The sequence below is a fragment of the Agelaius tricolor genome, unplaced genomic scaffold, assembly GCF_023055355.1.
Source record: "Agelaius tricolor isolate 1412-34295 unplaced genomic scaffold, bAgeTri1.0.p SCAF_53, whole genome shotgun sequence".
NCBI classification, from domain to species: Eukaryota; Metazoa; Chordata; class Aves; order Passeriformes; family Icteridae; genus Agelaius; species Agelaius tricolor.
This window is the reverse complement of record NW_027269313.1, coordinates 565,724-583,665: the sequence shown is the minus strand read 5'-3', so window position 1 is coordinate 583,665 and position 17,942 is coordinate 565,724. Positions and strand designations below refer to the sequence as shown.

Here is a 17,942-nt window from a genome sequence, read left to right as displayed (position 1 = left end):
ATGTGGAGCAGTTCCTGACTCCTGTGCCCTGAGCTGCTCCTTTCATACATACTGCTGTGAGCTGTTAAGTAGCTGGGTGCATTTCACCCCAGGGTTAGCTGAATTTGACTGCTGGGTGAAGTGTTCCCATTATAGGCTGCTGTATCAGTTTGCAAAGCACTTCGCAGCCCGGGCGTAATGAAAATTAATCTGTTATTAATGAGTGAGAGTGTATGTGCCACACAGCAGCCATGTGCTCAGTGAAAAAAAAAAAAAAGAACCATCCTTTCATGAATAAAGCTGAATGAACCCGTCACAGAGAGTTCCCCTTCAGCGTGGATGTGTGGTAGCAGTGTTTGATCACAGCAGCTGAATAATGCCATAAAAATGAGGATACGACTTGATGTTTTACATTTCTTGGATGAAGAAATGAGCGGAGTTTACCCAATCTCATTAATTACCAAAAAGAAACCAGAAATGAGAAATGCAGAATAAACAGCAATGGAAGAATCACTGCCCCTGGAAATAAAAGAGGGTTAATTTGGTTATGGGGACTGCATGTCACCTCGAGCTGAGCAGGCTTTGGGGTATACCTGGTTTTGTTCTGCATTTGTGGCCACTTTTCTGGCTGGTTGGTGATTGTGCTGAGTGCTAACAGAAGTGTTTCTTTCAAAGGTGAGTCGTAATTTTGAGCTGGTTGGACGGGTTAACTTGGACCAGCTGGAGCAAATGAAAGGGAAAACAGAGAGCTCTAGCAGTGATGAAGAAGAAAAAGAAGAAGAGTTAAGCCCCAAGGCTCAAGAGAGAGGTCAGTACAGCTCTTTGATGTGTTGGGGGGGGTTTTGTTGGATTTTTTTGGGCACTGCAACCTGCCTCACCACTCCAACCATGCCAGGTCAGCTGTTGAGTGGACAGCACATATTCTGCAGAAATAGTAACAGAATCCTACTGAATTTCCTGAAGACACAGCTCCTGTGGGAATCTTGTGTTTCTAACCCTCCTTACAAGTTTTTTATCTGTTCAGAAAGAATACATGCTATGAGATAGCATCTGTGACTAATCTGCCTGTTCAGATACCATCTATGAGGGCTTGGAAAACTATGTAAGTGTATTTTAGGGGCCTGTCAGATTTTCTGTTTTGGTAACCAGTTTCCAGCTTTCACTTGGCATTGCCCAAGTGGGGGATGAAGGGCTGCTTTATGGGCTGTTATCTGTCTCTCTGCCCAGCATTCTTTGTCAGACAGTCAGCCCTGTTTGCATTTGCTGCAGTTGGCAGCTCCAGAGCCAGGGTACATCCATGCCCACCTGTCTGTGCCATTTTATATTTAAATACGTGCCTAGGTTTGTATTGAGGAGTAATCCCACTGATTTCAACAAAGCTAGGCCATATAATTTTGGTTTGGTTGAATTTACATCAGCAGAGAAAAAAGAAGTTCTCTGATAATTAAATGAAGGGTTTCCTTTCCAACAACCTTCTCGCATGAAAGGCAAGTTATTCCAATATCTGGTGTAACTGTGTTTTGTTCTGGTGCAACAATGCATCCTATAATGCAACAACCATTTAATATCTTTAGTCCCCTCATGGTTTGAAGGACAGGCCACCCAATTCTTGATGCTGACAGCTCCACTTAGCCAAGTTCTGTGTACTTCAGCTGAAGGTACACCACCATGTTTGGTGAACATTTTCCTCCTGATTTTTAGCTTTCAAACTCACTCAAGAGCTTTTCACAAAAAAAAAAAAAAAAGGAAAAAAAAGGCATCTCTGTACATGTTTTCAGGCATTGAAAAATTCCCATTTATGGATTCACAGGTATTTTATAGAACTAGGGGGGGTTCAGATCATGCTTCTTACCTTATAACAGCAAGACCCCAGCATCTTGGATTTTATTTTGTGTCCCTGCAGCATGAATTCAGTTTGTGCTTATCAGCAGCGCTTCAGGAGCACTTAGTGATGGCTTTTAACTTAAATGAGAATGCAAGCCAATTGGATAGGAAACCATTTATGTTTTAGAGAAAAACACCCTGCACAAGGTCTTAGAAGGCAGAAAAATCATAGGAGGGATGCCAGTTCCACATGTGCATCTCAGAGTTCAGCATTCCTCAGGGACAGCTCCGGCCCTCTTGGCTTCCTCTGGAGCAGCGACTGTGCCATGATTTGACTAAAGCACCAGCTCACCTCAGCTGCAGATGCAGCAGGCTGATTAATGTCCTGTGTGGACCCACAGCGAGCAGGGGGTGAGGAGTCAAGCTGTCCTTGTGAGGATTACCTGAGCATTACACACGGGCACAGGTGCTGAGGTCACCTTGGAGGCTGTGGTGCCCGCACCAAGGAGGAGAAAGTGCTCTCTGCCAAGCCCCACAGATCCCTGTGCATGTGCCACATGTGCAGCAGGGGCAGCCCAAGGTGAAGTTCATTGTTTAAATTGGCTTTAGGTTACACCCTGGAAGTATAAAAACCATCACCTTCCATGCTGGAGTGTCACATGGGCAAGGGTTAATAGATGTGCTGTCCTCGTGTTGCAGAGTTAAGCGAGGCAGCATTTTGATGATGCTGTACTCTTTTTTTTTTTTCACCTCTATGTTTTCTTTAATCTGTGGCTGGCTAAAATGATTTCTGCGTGCTTGTTTGGATGACCAGCCTAAGAAATTCAGGCGTGTTTTCAGGTTTGCTTTGCAGCAGTTCTTTTTTCTCTGGCCTGTAGGGTTGATGTTTCACCATTGTTTTTTTCAAGGTTTTTTTTTTTTTTTGTCCTTTTCAACCTCTTAAACATTTGTAGTAGATATAGTAAAATAGATAGACAATACAGAAAACACTGCAACAAGGATATTAGAAAAGATCCACTTGTATTGATTGTATTTTTCTAGGTAAGTTGTGTGAATTTCCACTCTTAATGTGCAAGATTTTTGAAAAATGTCCCAGTGAGACAGGAACTGAAGGATGCATGCTGGCATCTCCCTAGGCACTTTCAGGAGATCCTTCTGACCCAGAAATGGTTTGCCCTGGTAGCAGAAAGCCAGACCTTTGGTTTCAAACAGAGCCTGTCACAGTGGCTGATGCTGTCACAGCTTCCAAACCACATCAAGCTGTGCAATCCTGGGTGCTGCTGGGGTGCATTTGGCAATTCCAGCCTTTGTGGTGTTAGCAGGAAGTGGGATTTGCTGAGAGTGCTCCAGGTATCTGTCTGAGGTCTGTGACCTTGGGAGAATCAGGGTTTCTTCCCTGGATTCACCACTTTGACTCAAGCTGCTCTGTGCAGTACTGAAGGTGCAGATAAGAACTTGTGGCTTCTCCAGACGGGCTGCTGGACCAAGCAAAGGCCATTGTCCATGTGGACAGGCAGAGGTGGGCAGCACTCTTGGATGGGAAAGGAAGGGGTGGTAAAGGATATAGAATAAAAGGAGAATAAAAGACCATGTCAAGAGCAGCTTTTCCAGGTAGAGCTGTGCCTCAGAGACGTTGTTACTGATCTTTATGTCTTGGTCTCAGCAGATCAAGAGGTGTTTTTCCATAATGGGCAAAAATTAAGTGTCAGTGAGTGTTTGTATGTGTGACAGAGCAAAACCACAGAGAGGTCAGGTGTGTGTGCAATGTGTTGCTTCCCCTCTGCAGGACCCAAAGAGCAGCTTCTGATAATTCTCCAGGGAAGCAGCCCAAATTCACATCCCTAGAGGCAAAAGTTACTGGGGAGTAGGATGAGCAAGATGGTGTTGTCTGAAGGGGTGGTGGATTTACTAGAGTAACACTTGCTAAACTTAATGGGATTTGCAGGTATAAATTATGGGCTGGCTTGGGTTGGAAGAGCCCTTTAAAGAGCATCCAGCCCCACCCCTGCCATGGCCAGGGTCACCTTCCACCATCCCAGGTTGCTCCAAGCTCCATCTGTAGCTATACTCTTAAACAGAACATCAGCAGCATTTGCTTCCAAAACTATTAACCACCAAAAATATTTTTCCCTGTGTCATGACCAGTCTGTGTGTTGCAGTTTGTTTAAACATTTGTTTATGTTATGCCATGCTTAAGGTGTTAAAAATCCAGATGTAAAAAAACTGAGCTGATGGCATTTGCTGCTTGCATTCTGGTGTTCCCCAACACAGCAGCTTTATGGTATTTAACCACATAATAAATGAGCCCCCCAACAATAAGAAATACAAAGTGGATGGGTTTTTTTTTTTTTCCTTTCATGGGAAGAGGTCAAAAAATCATGTCAACAACCATTCCATATAAAACTGAAGTAAAGGTTAACTAGTGAGAAGTGTGTCACAAAAATGCATTTGCAGGACTTAGGTGTGGGTAATAGGGGATGTGTGAGCAATTTTGAGTTCACAGGCTGGTCCTGAACAGAGTAAGTCTGAGAGTGAAGAAATCAAGTGAGCAGAGATCAGAACCAAAATTAAGCAAAATCCCTTTTCTTTTATTATGTAGTTCAGGAGGAGTCAGAAAGACATTCTGTTGATTTCTTGCTTAAGATAATCCCTGCTAAGGAATTAATGCTCTGAGCAGATGGTGCTGTCTCATTTCCAGCAAAAGAATCAAGTGAGATAGTTCATGCAATTATTTTCAATGGCTTGTGCGGTGATCTTCTTAATTTGTGAGAAAATGTTTCATCTTTTGTCAGAGCAGGCTGTGTTCACATGGAGCTTGGCTTTCTGGAATGTCATTCCCTGAGCTGCCAGTGACTTCACTCATATTACAAGGTGCTTGACGCTTCTGCAAATGAGGCCCCAAGCACTTTGTGTGAAAGATTAGGGTGAGCACGAAACACCTATGCAGTTAAGATGCAGCAGCATCTTAAAGTCTCGCTTAATCCATGAGACTTTAAGATCTATTACAGGAAACACATGTTAAATGTACCAAATCCGTGTGTTTCCTGAAATTTGTACTACTGGTTCCAGAATTATAGGCGGACTTGAGTGGGGATTTTTGATTTTGCTTTCCTAAGTTGCAGTTTTTGGTTCAGAATTTAAATTCCACAGTCTCCTCATTTGTTGAAATAGAGGAGCAGGGTCTAGTAACTTGTTAACCTTACTTGCAGAGATGCTTTAAGACCTAGGGTGGGATTTGTCACTTGCAGTGTCACTTTTCTTTTCGGCAGCTGCGCTTTCCCAGTTATTTGACAAGAAAGTCCTTTTGCTTCTCTGGAGTGAGAGGTGCAGCAGAGAGGACCCGGAGCAGGATCACTGTGGTGGCAATTCCCTTCTTGCCCTGGCATTTCTGAGCTCATGGGCTGTGCTGTCTTTTTCCCAGATCCCATGATGTTTCCTGACAGCAGTGCTCCAGAGAAACGCTTCCCGTGCGAGTTCTGCGGCCGATCCTTCACCGAGGGCTCCGAGTGGGAGCGGCACGTGCTGAGGCATGGCATGTGAGTTGCTTTCTGTTCCCTTGCCAAGCAGCCAAAGGTGGCAGTAGATCTCTGTATGTTCCCCCCACCCCACCCCTGCCCTCCCAGAAACCTGCAGTAAATGCCAACACATTTCTGTGAAGACCAAATTTGTTGTTGGGTAGTCATCGAATGTCTCTGCGTCCTTTTTAACTCTGCTGCCCAGGGTGGCTGTAAACTGTAGGGTTTAACTGTGGTTCTAAAACTTAAGATTGTCCCTAGGTTAATGCCTCTTGGCCAGGATTAACTTCCCCTAAGTGTGCTGTTGATTTTTTTAAAAAAAATTTTCCTCTCTAGGGCAGTTTGCATACTGTGAGATGATACACATCACAGATAGGAATCTCTGGAGCAATCTGTTTCCTTCTTTTGATGTAGATCTCACTGGTATCAGAGACCTCTTTTCTAGCCAGAGTTTGTTCAAAGAGTAGATTTCATTCAAGGCTGCTGACATGTGGGAAGCATCTGAATACAATATTGTGGGTTAACTGCGATGGAATGAGAAACAATAACTTCTCTTAGCCTTAAGAGAATGTAAGTCTGAGCATAAGTACTGGAAATGCTGTAACCTATGAAAAGTTTTATTGGATTTCATTAACTCTTTGGGAAAAGCACTTCTTTCCTGTACCTTTGGTGCCTGCTAAGTCTTGTTTACAAGGGACCTGGAAGATGGGAATAAGCTTCAGGTGTCACAGTTGGAGCTCTTCCTTCTGACCCCAAACCTGTCCCAGCGCAGAACAAACAAAGATTCCGTTTCAGGGCTAGAATGTCTCACCAGCAAGTTCCTCCCTCCTCCTCCTCCTCCCTTCCTTTGGAACCAGTGGCGTGGCTGCCTTTTTGGAGAGTGATCTGCTGCTGTCCCTCCTGTGACGGGCCCGGGCTGGCTTTGCTGTGTGCCCTGACTGTTTCCTCTGTTTCCTCTGTTTCCTGCAGGGCGCTGAACGAGAGCAAGCACAGGAGCGGCGAGGACAGCCAGCCCAAGGAGGACGTGGAGGACACGGCCAGCACGCTGCCAGAAGAGAAGGAAAGCATCGAGGCCATGGTGCTGGACTACTCCCACACTGGGGAAACAGCTGTCAGCATGGTGGCTGCTGACCAACCTCTCCTGGACACCCCGGAGGCCAAAAACGAATAAGGAAAAAAGCGAGTTTGGTGTGGTTCTAATCGACAGTACTTGAACAGTGATGAGCGGGGCGGGGCGGGGCAGGGCAGGCAGAAGGAAGAAATAAAGCTGCTTTTAGGACTGAATGATCTATTTTCAAAGCACTGGTACCTGTGTGAGTGTGTGTATATTAAAGTTATTTAAGTGATGGAATAAGTGGCTCCATTACATCACTGCATCTTTGTTTTCCTCCCGGATCTGACGATGGGAAGTTTACGCTCATCTTTGGACTAATGAAGCAAAACTCCCCGTGTTTTTCCTACATTTCACATCGTGCTTTGCAGTGGAGACTTCGATTGTTTTATGAGTGGAAGCGTCGTGAGCGTGGAAGAAGTGGTAGGGGGACAACTTTTAGACGCACAAGTTTGTGTGCGTTTTTCTAGTTTTAATACATAACGCTTTTCCAGACTGAAAGCAATTGCTTTAGAAAAGAAAATTAAAAAAAAAAAAAGAAAAAAAAAGAAAAAAAAAAAGGAAAATAAAAAAAAAAAACCACCACAGGGAAAACAAAAAAAAAAAAAAAAGGAAAACAGAAAAAAATAAAAAAACAAAACAGAAACTGCTTTGCTTAAAACAGTCACCTGTTTCCTAGTACCTCAGAATTAACCAAGGGAGATCTCTGCATTTGTCAGTACTACCTGTTGTTGTTGTGGTTAAATGTAGAGAGACTGCTGGGCAAGGTGGTGAATGGAGGAAGAAAAAAAAAAGTTTTAAAGAAAGGAAAAACAAATTGTGCTTAAAATCCCAGTGTGGGTTTTATTTCTTAAAATACTGTGATTTTTTTAATTATTTTAGTAAAAAAAAAAAACAAAAAAAAGAGAGAGATACTTTAATTCCTAGATAACTGTTTGTGAATTGTCATCCTTTATTCCAGGTAAGCTGTTTGTTAGTATTCAGTTATAATTTTAGTATTTGGTAGATTTCATGTGACTGATTGTGCGGTTTTGTTTGCCACACGTTTTGTTTTCTATCAGCCTGAGGTGTTACAAATACAGCACAATTAAGTTTCTCATGTAAAAATGAGTATTTCTTTTTGAGTGGGGGACAGGGAAAGGAGACTAGATCTTGTGAATAGAACCTTTTTTTGTTGTCACTGTCGTCGTCGTCGTCGTCGTTGTCCTCGTTAATTTTAAACATAATGGAGATAACAAAGAAGTTTTAACTTTAAAAATAAAAAAAACTAAAGAACCAAACTTACAGCACAGCTATGCAGCTCATGGGCCAAACACATGGGTCCTCATAACCGTTCTGTTGCTTGTCATATTAACATCTATCAGTCTCACAACTGTAAATTTTCGTTGAGATTGGCTGCCTTTTTTTTTCTCTTTTCTTTTTTTTTTTTTTTTTAATTCCGTCTGTGGTTTGTGCGTGGGTTTTTGGTTGTTTCTCTTTTTTTTTCTTTTTTGTATTTCTGTTTTGTTTTTCTTTTCGTTTTGTTTTGGTGTGGTGGGAGGGAGGGGTGTCTGTTGTTAACACATCTTTTTGCAAGCGGAGGTGAGTTGGTTACACACGACATTGAGCCTGGAGAACTACTTTTAACTCGATTCAGTGGATGGAGTTGCTGAGTTTTTTTTCCCCTCCTCCTTAGCTTTTTAGCATGAGGGGAGCAGTGTAGAATGGATAGGAACCTTCATACCTTAAGTGGCTGATCCTGCAACTACCCCCTGGGTAGAAAGCCTATTTAAACTCAAATTTGGGGATTTTGCCTGAGCGGCCAACACAGGATCTGGTGCCCACGGTATGTTCCGATTGTGAACAAAAAAAAAAAAAAAAAAAAAGAGGAGAAAAAAAAGAAAAAAAAAAAAAGAATTAATTTCAGAAAAAAAATTTAAAAAAAGAGAAAAACGAGAAAAGAAAAAAAAAACTGAAAAAAAAGTTTCTTTCCAAAAAGTAGAAAGTACTTGACTGAAACCTAGTTTTAGAAATGCATGTGTCTTCGTTTGTTTTTTTTGTTTTTTGGGGGGGATCTGGGGGAGGGGGAGGGGGGAAAATAGGAAGCTCTCCAGGAAATTGTGTCCTGGAGAGCTTTACTTAAAAGCGATGGCAAAAATGTTGCATTTGTGGAATAAGTGCTACTTGAGAAGCATGGTGTTTTGCTTTTGGGGATTCATCAATTGTGTGTTAGGGGGATTCTTTCAATTTTTCTGTTGTTTTGTTTTTGGTTTTTTCTTTTTTTTTTTTTTTTGTTTTGGTTTCTTTTTTTTTTTAATAGGGAGGGAACATCATAGAAAAAGACACATTGGAGGGACAAGTATAAGTACACATTTTGTGTCTGTATTTGTTTTTTTAATTGGCCTCATTTCAAATATATTTAAACAGTTCCATACCTGGATTGGGTGTTTGTAATGGTTACCAAAAAGGAAAAAGAAAAAAAAAAAAAAAAAAAAAGAAACAATGATTGTGACATGCTTTTATCACTACTTAATTTTTCAAATAACATGTAAATATTGTAATCCATTGGATTTTGTTTTGCTAACCTGTAATAAAAAATATGGGACCATTATCCTTTTAACAAGCTTAGAATGTCATATTTTTTTCCTTTTTTTCTTTTCCCAAAAATGTATACCTGATATATTGTGGACACACATTTTAGGTGCATTATTATGATTCTGTTGACTGTAATGACATAGAATTGAAAATAACATTTTTTTCATTGTTTAATTTATACAGAGGACTTTTTCAGAGTTTGACAGAAGGAAATAATAGCAAAATGCTAACCCATTGGCTTCAGCACTCGGTATTTCCTGATTTTAAAATTACTGCTTACTGATGGGGGATAGGAAGGGGATACTGAACTGTTGCACTGACGGGTTTGTTTTTTTTAAAAAAAAAAAACAATGAAAATTAATAAAAACTTTTTAAGAGTGCCTGCTCGTCTTGTGTGGTTTTTATATTTATGTTACTCTGGAGGTGGGTCCCTACAAGTTACTGGTTCTGCAGCTCTTGGGGGGAGCAAAATCCTCCTTTTTTCCCTCCTGCAGCCTTTCCTCCAGTGCCTCACCGGGAATTTTTGATCTGCAGGTTATGGAGAGTGGCTTGCCCTAGCTCACACAGGTCTAGGGGTCTACAGCATCCCCCAAAAATGCCTTGAATGTGCCCCAGCCCAACATCCTTTAGAGGTCAGGGGCTCCCTGCCAAGCTCTGCTGACTCCTCCTGAACCCAAACAGAGAAATGAGGAAACTTTGCAGGGAACTTTGTATGGGAAGATCAAAATAGATGGAGACAGGCTGGTGTTTGGATTACCAGCTCAGCCCTGTCATGAGCTGCTGCAATATTGCATTCCCCAGTATCTGATGACCTGCTGGATCCAGCACTGAGGCTGTTCTTGGTCTAGAGCTGGATATTCACCCAAAAAATCTGGAGCTGGGTGTATTTCCTCATTCTCCTCCAAAAACGCAAAGTGATGCTCGTGGTGTTGTCACAGAATCTTCCTTTGCTAAATACAGCTTTTTAAGTGCATGGTGGTAAGATTTCAGAAGGTTGTTGGCTTGTTTTGGGTTGTTTTTTTTTCCCTATCTGGTTATGTTTTAATCAGATCCTGTCCCCAGTTTAAGCAGCTTTTTGGTTGTTCTGGAGTTGGATGTCAAAGGATGTGTATGCTGTGAAACAGCATGAAACTTTTGATCTTGCTTTACTTGCTCATGCCTTTTTCCCTAGGAGTCAAAAAATAGAGATATACTTTATTTCCCTGTTAAGATGCTTATTTCTTTAACCTGTGTTTACAGGAAAAGGGTAGGGATGATAGACACTACATTTTTCAAGGATCTCTAGAAACATTTATTCAGAAAGGCCTACAAGTATTTTGCACATTATGTGTTCTAGCCCAGAGCCTACCTGCGCTTTGACTAAATTGAAAGAGGAGAGGGCTGCCCAATTATTATCACTAATAATAATTACACCACTGATGTGACAATGGAAGACCTTGGGGTGAGTTCTAGATCCCTGCAGCTGCATTTTCCCACCCAGCTTAGTGTCAGGATTGTGTGAGTTAGAAACAAAAGCATTTGATATCCCCATCTTTAGGTATCAGGATGTGAATGGATGATAAAATCACAGAATGGTTTTGGTGGGAAGGAACCCTAAAAGATGATCTTGTTCCAAGCCCCTGCCATGGTCAGGGACACTTTCCACCATCCCAGGTTGCTCCAAGCCCTGTCCAACCTGGCCTTGAGGGATGGGGCAGCCACAGCTTTCTCTGGGAATCCTGTGCCTCACCACCCTCACAGCCAAGAACTTTTTCCTAAAATCTCATTTCCTAAAATCTCTTCTAAACCCATTCTTCTGTGATTTTAACCCTCTCCCCCTTGTCCTGTCACTGCAGGGACAGTCTCACCCTGTCTTTCCTTGAGTTCCCTTCATGATCACCTGTGTTGGCTGAGCTGAAATCACAGCAGTGGGAGGGAAGAAGCAAAGGGAATGGTTACCAAAAATGATCCTTTACCCACATTATTACCCCTCTGCCTCCACGGGCAAGTCCCTTTCTTTGGGCTGAGAGCCCAGGGGATGCTTGTGCCGTGGGACAAGTGGGATTTTGCACACACTGTGCTCCCAGGCTCATTGTCCTCCCTTTGCTTATGGAGCCTGGGTAAATGTTTGCCTCATTATTGCTATCTTGACTGCTGGCATTTCCCTCCAGCCTGGAAGAACAGTGGCTGAATGCTCCCCATGCAGAGCCCTTGCCTTTGTATTCCACCCCGGAGCAAAGGCTCTGCAGGAGTTGCTATGGGAATAGGAATATCAGGCTGATATCTCCCTCCCTTCCAAACATCCAGCCTCTCTGGAGAAGAGTTCAGCCTTTGAGGCTGCCCTGTGACTCAGGGACAGCACTGAAGCTTGGCAGAGTCACTCACAAGTCTGGATCTGTGGGGTTTCCAGAGGAAACCTTCCTCTTTGGGAAGTGGGTGTGAAATTTTGGTGCTCCTGGCCCGTTTATCTTCACGTGAACCTGCATGGCAAAAGTCCCCAGGCTAGGAGGAAACTTCTCAGCACAACTGCTGGTGCTCAGTTCAGTGGAAGCTGGCCCGAGTTTCTGCTCTCTTCCTCACCCTGGAGTCTTCCTTCAGTGTTTTTCTGAGAACACACAGGACTTTTGCTCCATGAGAGTCAGCTGTTTGGCCCCAAAGCAAAGAGATCACAAACACCACTGGCCTGGTGTCAGCAATAATCCTTCTTTTGGCAGGAGGCTGGAACTCTAGATCTCCAGATCTCCCTCCTGAGCCTGTTTCCCAATTCCTGTTTATTTGGTGTTCTCTAAACCCTTGACTTGTCTAAACCCTTGGCTTCTCCAGCTTTGTCTCTTTTTGCAAGCCCATGTCTGCTTTGAGGATGTGCTCACTGACTCTTCTCTGAACAGCATTTCTGCCTGTCCTGTGTCACATCGTTCCTGACCAAAAGGCAAATCTAAAGGTAGGAGCAAAAAAATGGGCATCTAAATGTATGCTCAGTGGCACAGCATGTAACTGAGACAGTGATTTCTTACCAGAATCAAAGTGGATTTTATACAGATTTTCTCTTTAGGTTTGTAGGCATCACTGCCAAGGGACAGCACACAAGAGCCTTTAACACATAGAAAATTATCATCATAGAGGAGAAGATATCAAATTCTATTTCAGATTTAATTCATTCCAGCTTGGGTTCTCCAGTCCTTTCTCTTCACCACCCACACAATATGCTGCAAATCAAGCAGAACACCCAAGATGATGCCTGTTTGGGGAGATTTTGGGTTTGCTTTGCTCTTGTGGTTGAGCTGATGTTCTCCCTCTTTATATCTGGAGCAAAGTTCTGTCAGCTCACAAAAAAAAAGGGGAAAAAGGCTCAAAAAATAAGCAAAATAAAATAAATTCTCATGTAATCCACTGTATTGTCCACAACAGACAGAGTGTGCAGCTAAGACTCAGGTAGCACAATTGACTTTCCTTTTGCTGCATTTGAGATCTGTTCTCTTCCAGCTGAATGTGGGAATTTATCAGATCAGGTGTGTTCCCTCTCTGGCTCAATGTCTTGACTCCTGAAGGAGAAAAAAAGAAAATCCCGTGGTGAGCAGGAAGGGAATAATCTGTCCCTAATGAAAGTCTCACCTTCATCTATTCTGACAAAAGTTTTATCCATGGAAGTAGAAGTCCTGCCTCTTTCACATTCATTTTGTGTTCTGATAATATAACTTACAGTACTTTTGCTACCAATTCAATTTTAGATTTGACTGAACACCTAGTTTTTCTGATGAGAACTGAGAGGTAAAATACTTTTGTGTTAAAAATTTTTGCTATTTCAATATGCCAGAAAAGAAATGTTTCCTAAAAGTTTGTTGTGCGAGCTGCGTTACTCTAAAGTTGTTCATAAAATGTGTTTTTCATAAAATAATCAGTCAGGAATTGCAACTGATTAATTTTAGTAAGGATGCTTTGGGAAGAGATGAAGTCAGGTGCTGGAATGAGAAGAGACATGCTTTCCTTCTCAAGTAATTTCTCTCTTTGAATATTTGGTGCAGCAGCAGCAGCAAACACGCCTCAGCTCGATTCTTGAATTCTCTGTGGAGTTTACACTCCTGTTAATGAAGAGCTTAGCTCAGTCTAGCCAACTGTACATGCATGACTTCCAAATCTAAGTGAAATCTGTCTCCCTGCAGCTGTTCTGTTGTGCTCTCAGCAGCATTTAGGGGAGAGGCGGGTATTCACCAGCAATGCCTCAAATTAATTTAGCTCGTGCTGAAAATGCTGGAATGAAATTTAAAGTTTTCTCTGCCACTGAAGAAAGCCGTATTTAGCTGCTGTGCCAAGTATTGCTTCAAGTATTCCTTGTGGAATCATTTAGACCAAAGCCACTGCAGGCTTCTAGCAGAGATGCTGCAGTTAGAGGAATTTTAAACTGTTGCAGGTAGTTTTTGTCTGTAAGAGCCAACAGAAAATTAGCAGGCAAGCTCTGTAGAGCACTAGGCTTTTGATGTGTTTTCTCCAGGAAAAAAAAACCCATATTTTCCTCTTCTTAGACTCCTTAGGACTTCAGGCACGTGATTGTTGAAGCCACGTGATCTGAGTAAAAATAGTGATTCAGAAGTGAAAAGGGTTTGGTTTCTCATAGGTAAATAAATATCCAGCACCCAAAAGATGCTGCCTGCAGAAAGGCATCAGTCCTCTGAGATGCTCTGCTGCAGCTGCAGAGTATTTCTTGCTGATACTACAGGAATTCCCTCCTGGAAAACAGGTTAGGGAATTCTGTTTGTTCCCCCTGTTCCTCAGCTGCTCCTTTAAGCTCCTCTTCCTCCTTCCCTCATGGGATTACTCTGGAAGCCAAGTGGGAAACGCTGGCCAGGATGGGGCTGGTAGGAGTTGGTTTGTTCAAGGAGACATTATTATGGTTGTTGGTTGGGGTGCTGCCAACAGGATTTGTGTTTCTTCACCCCAGTGGCAGAAAAAAAGATTTTTGGGGGTCAACAGCTTCGAATACGACTGATCCCTCCTTGAGGAGCTGGTTGTGCTTCTGTGCTGTTAACCAAAGGAAGGACAGGTGGTCAGGTGTTGGTATCATATCCCATGTAAATGAGTCAATGAACAGCAGAAAAAAAGAGTATATATTATATTCTTAACACCAGATTAAATGTGTGTGGCTGTTTAATCCATTTAAAAGTTCATGTTTAGCAATTAGGACTTCATTCTGCAGAGTCTCATGCTGTAACCTAGATTTCTTTCCATGTCATTTAATTGGGAAGCTGACAAGGAGATGTTGTATTTCCCTCCCATTAATTTATATCAAAAGGGGTGCTGAGTCAGTGGGCTGTTCCTGGGGGCATTCTGCATTCTGGGAGAGCATTAAAAGGATAGAATTCACCTGGGTTTTGCCTGTAGAAAAAAAAAAAAAAAAAAAAAGGTAGACTTTCTCCTCTGTGTCATCCTTGAGAGAAAACTTTGTGACGATACACTGTGAATTCAAATAGGGGCATGATCCAGCCAGCAGTGGAAGAGTGCTGTGCCAACAGGTGGTTAAAGTGCTCAGGGAAGAGGTGATCACTTCATTTTCTGTGCAAAACTGGAACCTTGAGCAAGACAGGTTTCCAAGATTTCTCAGTTAAAAGTGTCCAGAGGAAGTTTCAGAGAGCTCCCATCCTGGAATGCACAGCAGCAAATGCTGTAAATGAAATATCGAGGGTGCAATGCAGCTGGGCTGTTCTCCAGCACCCAGGTGAGCTTCTGCTTTGTGAGAGTTTACTGATTCTGTGTTCATTCACATTTTCTGCAAATACCAGGGACTCCATCCCGTGGCTGGTTCTTCTGCACACAAATGTGGTTTGCCTTTTTATCAAGCTAAAGTATCTCAAACCTTGCCATTATACTTTTTTTTCCCCCCTTTTTTGCTCCTTTTTGGTTTTTTTAGATAATTAATCTGAAAGCTAAAGATGGAAAAGGAAAAATAAAAGCAGAGAGTGATGATACAAGCCTCCTTCCTGGTTTCTTTCTCCCTTTGGGGTTATCTGTAGGTCCTGCCCATGCTGACACAGTGGTTTTCCACACAAACCTCAAAGCAAAGGATGAGTCTGAGATTTGGGAGCTTGAGCTGGGCGTGAGTTGAACCCTCTCAGGTCCAAATTTTGCAAGGAGTTTGGAGACATCAGGATGTGAGCACTGCCCCAGTCCCATGGTAGGTCACCTGTAGCCTGTCTGAATCCTGATCACAATTTTGTGGCTCAGATCCACGTCTAGAAAATTAGAAAATCTAAACTGATTTCTCTGCAACCTGCCTGCACAGCTGTTTCATTGCTGGACTGCTTTGCTCTGCTCCAAGTTTTCCAGATTGCCTTCAGCTGACTCTGAGCAGTGGGAAATCTTGCTTTCCTCCTCAACAGCAGGTTTCCAGCACAGCTCTGGTTAGTCCAGGTTGTCTCCAGTTTCAGGCTGGGATATTTTTCTTTTAAAGGTAGTGACAGTCCCCTCTTGACTAACTTTACTGTGTCAGGAATAGCACTCACCAAACCTATAATATTAAACTTTGAGCCTCTCAAAGCAGGAAGAGTTGTACAAACTTTTGCATTCAAAATCCCCAAACTTTAATTCCTGTTTACAGTCCAGTAAGAGACAAGGGCTTAGAACTATGTATAAATATCTCCTGTCACCATTTCAAGGTCCCTTTCAAGGAGGATCACTTGCACTAGAGAGGCTTTTGCTGTCCATGAAATATTTCAGTTATTTTAAAGCTAATGTTTCTTTTCACCAGCAGTAGATAGAGTTTGAGCAGAAGTCTGTTGGTATTTCATCCTCTGCCACTAATGCTCTTTCAAAGACAGTAATTAGAGGATGGAATGAGAAAAATGGAATAAGACAATAATCTATTTTGCATGACAATGGCATAAAGAAATCACGCCACACAAATATTTCTGTAGTGTTTCCTGTAGTAGGAAGAGAGCAGAAACCTTTCACCAAAAAATCTTACTATGTAAAGGACAAACAAGTTGTGTCTTGCTGTTGGGGCAGTAAAGGGGTTTAACATCCCTTTTTGCCAGATGGGGAACTGGTAGAAGAGGGAATGTGGTTTTGAGGAATTCTATCATAACCCAAAAATTAATTCTGGTGAGTTGGGTCCTTGTCCACGACCTAAGCCTGAAGATGTTTAGAAAATGAAAGGAAATATTTTAAATTAAAATATGTAACAATAATTAATATTTTCTATTAAACTAAATATTTAAATAAATTTAAAATTTTTTATTTAAATATTTAATTAAATATTTTCTCCAAGTTATGCCTCTGTGCATGAAAGGCACACATTTTTCTTATTACTATTTTTATTTTTTAATACTTCTTTTTTCTTTTTTTTTTCCTTTTTTTCTTTGAATCTTTCGGGGTACCATATATTAGGATTTAAATGAGTAATGACTAAAATGTTGTCAAATATTATCAAATCAAATACTGTCAAATAAACAAATTTAGTGAGAGCATACCCTTTTTCCGAGAGGCAACAAATTTCCACACCTCCTTGGGGCCCGTTAAAAAACACTTTTGAGGAAAGAAAGGCTTTTCTACCCATTTTAGGGAGAAGCAGCCAACCATCTGTGTGTCTGGAGCACAGGAGAACACCCTCTCCTGTTGGACCAAGCACTTCCAGAACTACCCCATGGAAGCAGGGGCCTGTTTTGGGTGTCCCATCCATTTGGGTGTCCCGTCCTCGCCACCTCCTTGTGGAAGCAGAGAAACCCCACAAGTCTCACTTGGCTTGGAAAATGGGAGTTTCATGCTCCCAAACATGGTTGTGATGGGGAGGATGGGTAGCATTAGCTTGGCCAGCAGCAGATGGCTTTTTCAGGAAGATGTTCTGGGAACATGCTCAGGTTTTGCCTTTCATGTGGTGTGTGTGTGTGCAGGCTGGCAGCTGACTTAGACTAAACAAAGGGTAATACTGCCTTGTGGTTTCCTTCTGTCAACACACTGCGTGGTTGGGTGGCGTTCCCAGTGGCAATACACATCAGGTATTATTTTCCTCCCTCTGGGATCCCTAGCAAGAATCCATCCTGGCTGCAGGTCCAGGTTGCAGCCCTGTCCCCTGCTCTGCCAACCCTCACCTTGTTTTTCCTGCTTTTCCCTATTTCCCAGGGTAATATCCAGTCCTGGTGATGCTGGGGGCCTCCAGCCCTCCAGTTTTGGCTCCCCTCTCCCCTGGCCTCTGCCAAAAACCCTCCTGTTGGCATCATCCACCACTGAACTCCTCTTCCACCACGAGGACCTTGTGCAGGACCCTTTTCTCTGTCCTGGTGGAGGCCAGCACGGTGTAAATTGCTGTTCACACCTCATTTTCAGGCCAGATTTTTAAAGCACAGCCTCATGCAGGTGAGGGCTGCAGGCCTTGCTGTCCTGGTTCAGAGCAAATTTGGGAGAGAATCCCCAAAGGGGGTCCTCCAGGAAAGCACATTCAATCGGCTCCTCCCCGCAACCAGTGCGGGAGAAAATACCTCCTTGGAGCAAAGTGGAAAAAACCTGTTTATTAAGCAATAAAACCTAAACAATATTAAACAATGAAACCCCTTGCCGCTCCAAAAGAGAGACAAACTGAGAAATCCCCCTCCCTAGGTTGCAGCTCAGCTCACTCAGTCTCTGATCAGTCCCTGTGGTGCTGGAAATGCCGTGGCCCAGGCCCAGCCCGGTGGGTCACAGGTGTGAGCTGCCAGTGCTCTTCTGGTGTTCAGTCTGGAGAAGGTCTAAACAGGTCCAAAGAAAAGAGGAAAAACCTCCCCACAGTCCAGAGAACTTGTTTGCCTCAGCTAGCTAAAACTAACTAAAAGCAAAGGAGAGCTCTGTCCTGCTGTCTGTCCATCCTCAGACATCACAGTCCAGGAGCAGGAATGTGGAGCAGTGAGTGCAGTTTCTGAAAAGAAACTCCGTGCTTCTTCTCTCCCCCCTTCACTCTTGGAACAAGTCTTAAAGGTGCAAAACTTATTATTCAGCAT

General features: G+C 42.7%; 1 protein-coding gene across 6 annotated transcripts in view; it reads left to right on the top strand.

Moving 5' to 3' along the window:
* The window catches only part of ZNF462 (zinc finger protein 462), a 90,954-nt gene extending 81,571 nt beyond the window's left edge, over positions 1-9,383 (top strand). For all 6 annotated transcript variants that reach the window (XM_071455738.1, XM_071455743.1, XM_071455742.1 and 3 more), the window contains 3 exons: positions 655-787; positions 5,225-5,339; positions 6,288-9,383. In XM_071455738.1, coding sequence (XP_071311839.1) covers positions 655-787; positions 5,225-5,339; positions 6,288-6,489 — 450 coding nt within the window. In that variant the 3' untranslated portion in view covers positions 6,490-9,383. The remainder of the gene's footprint in view (positions 1-654; positions 788-5,224; positions 5,340-6,287) is intronic.
* The last annotated feature ends 8,559 nt before the right edge of the window (positions 9,384-17,942 follow it).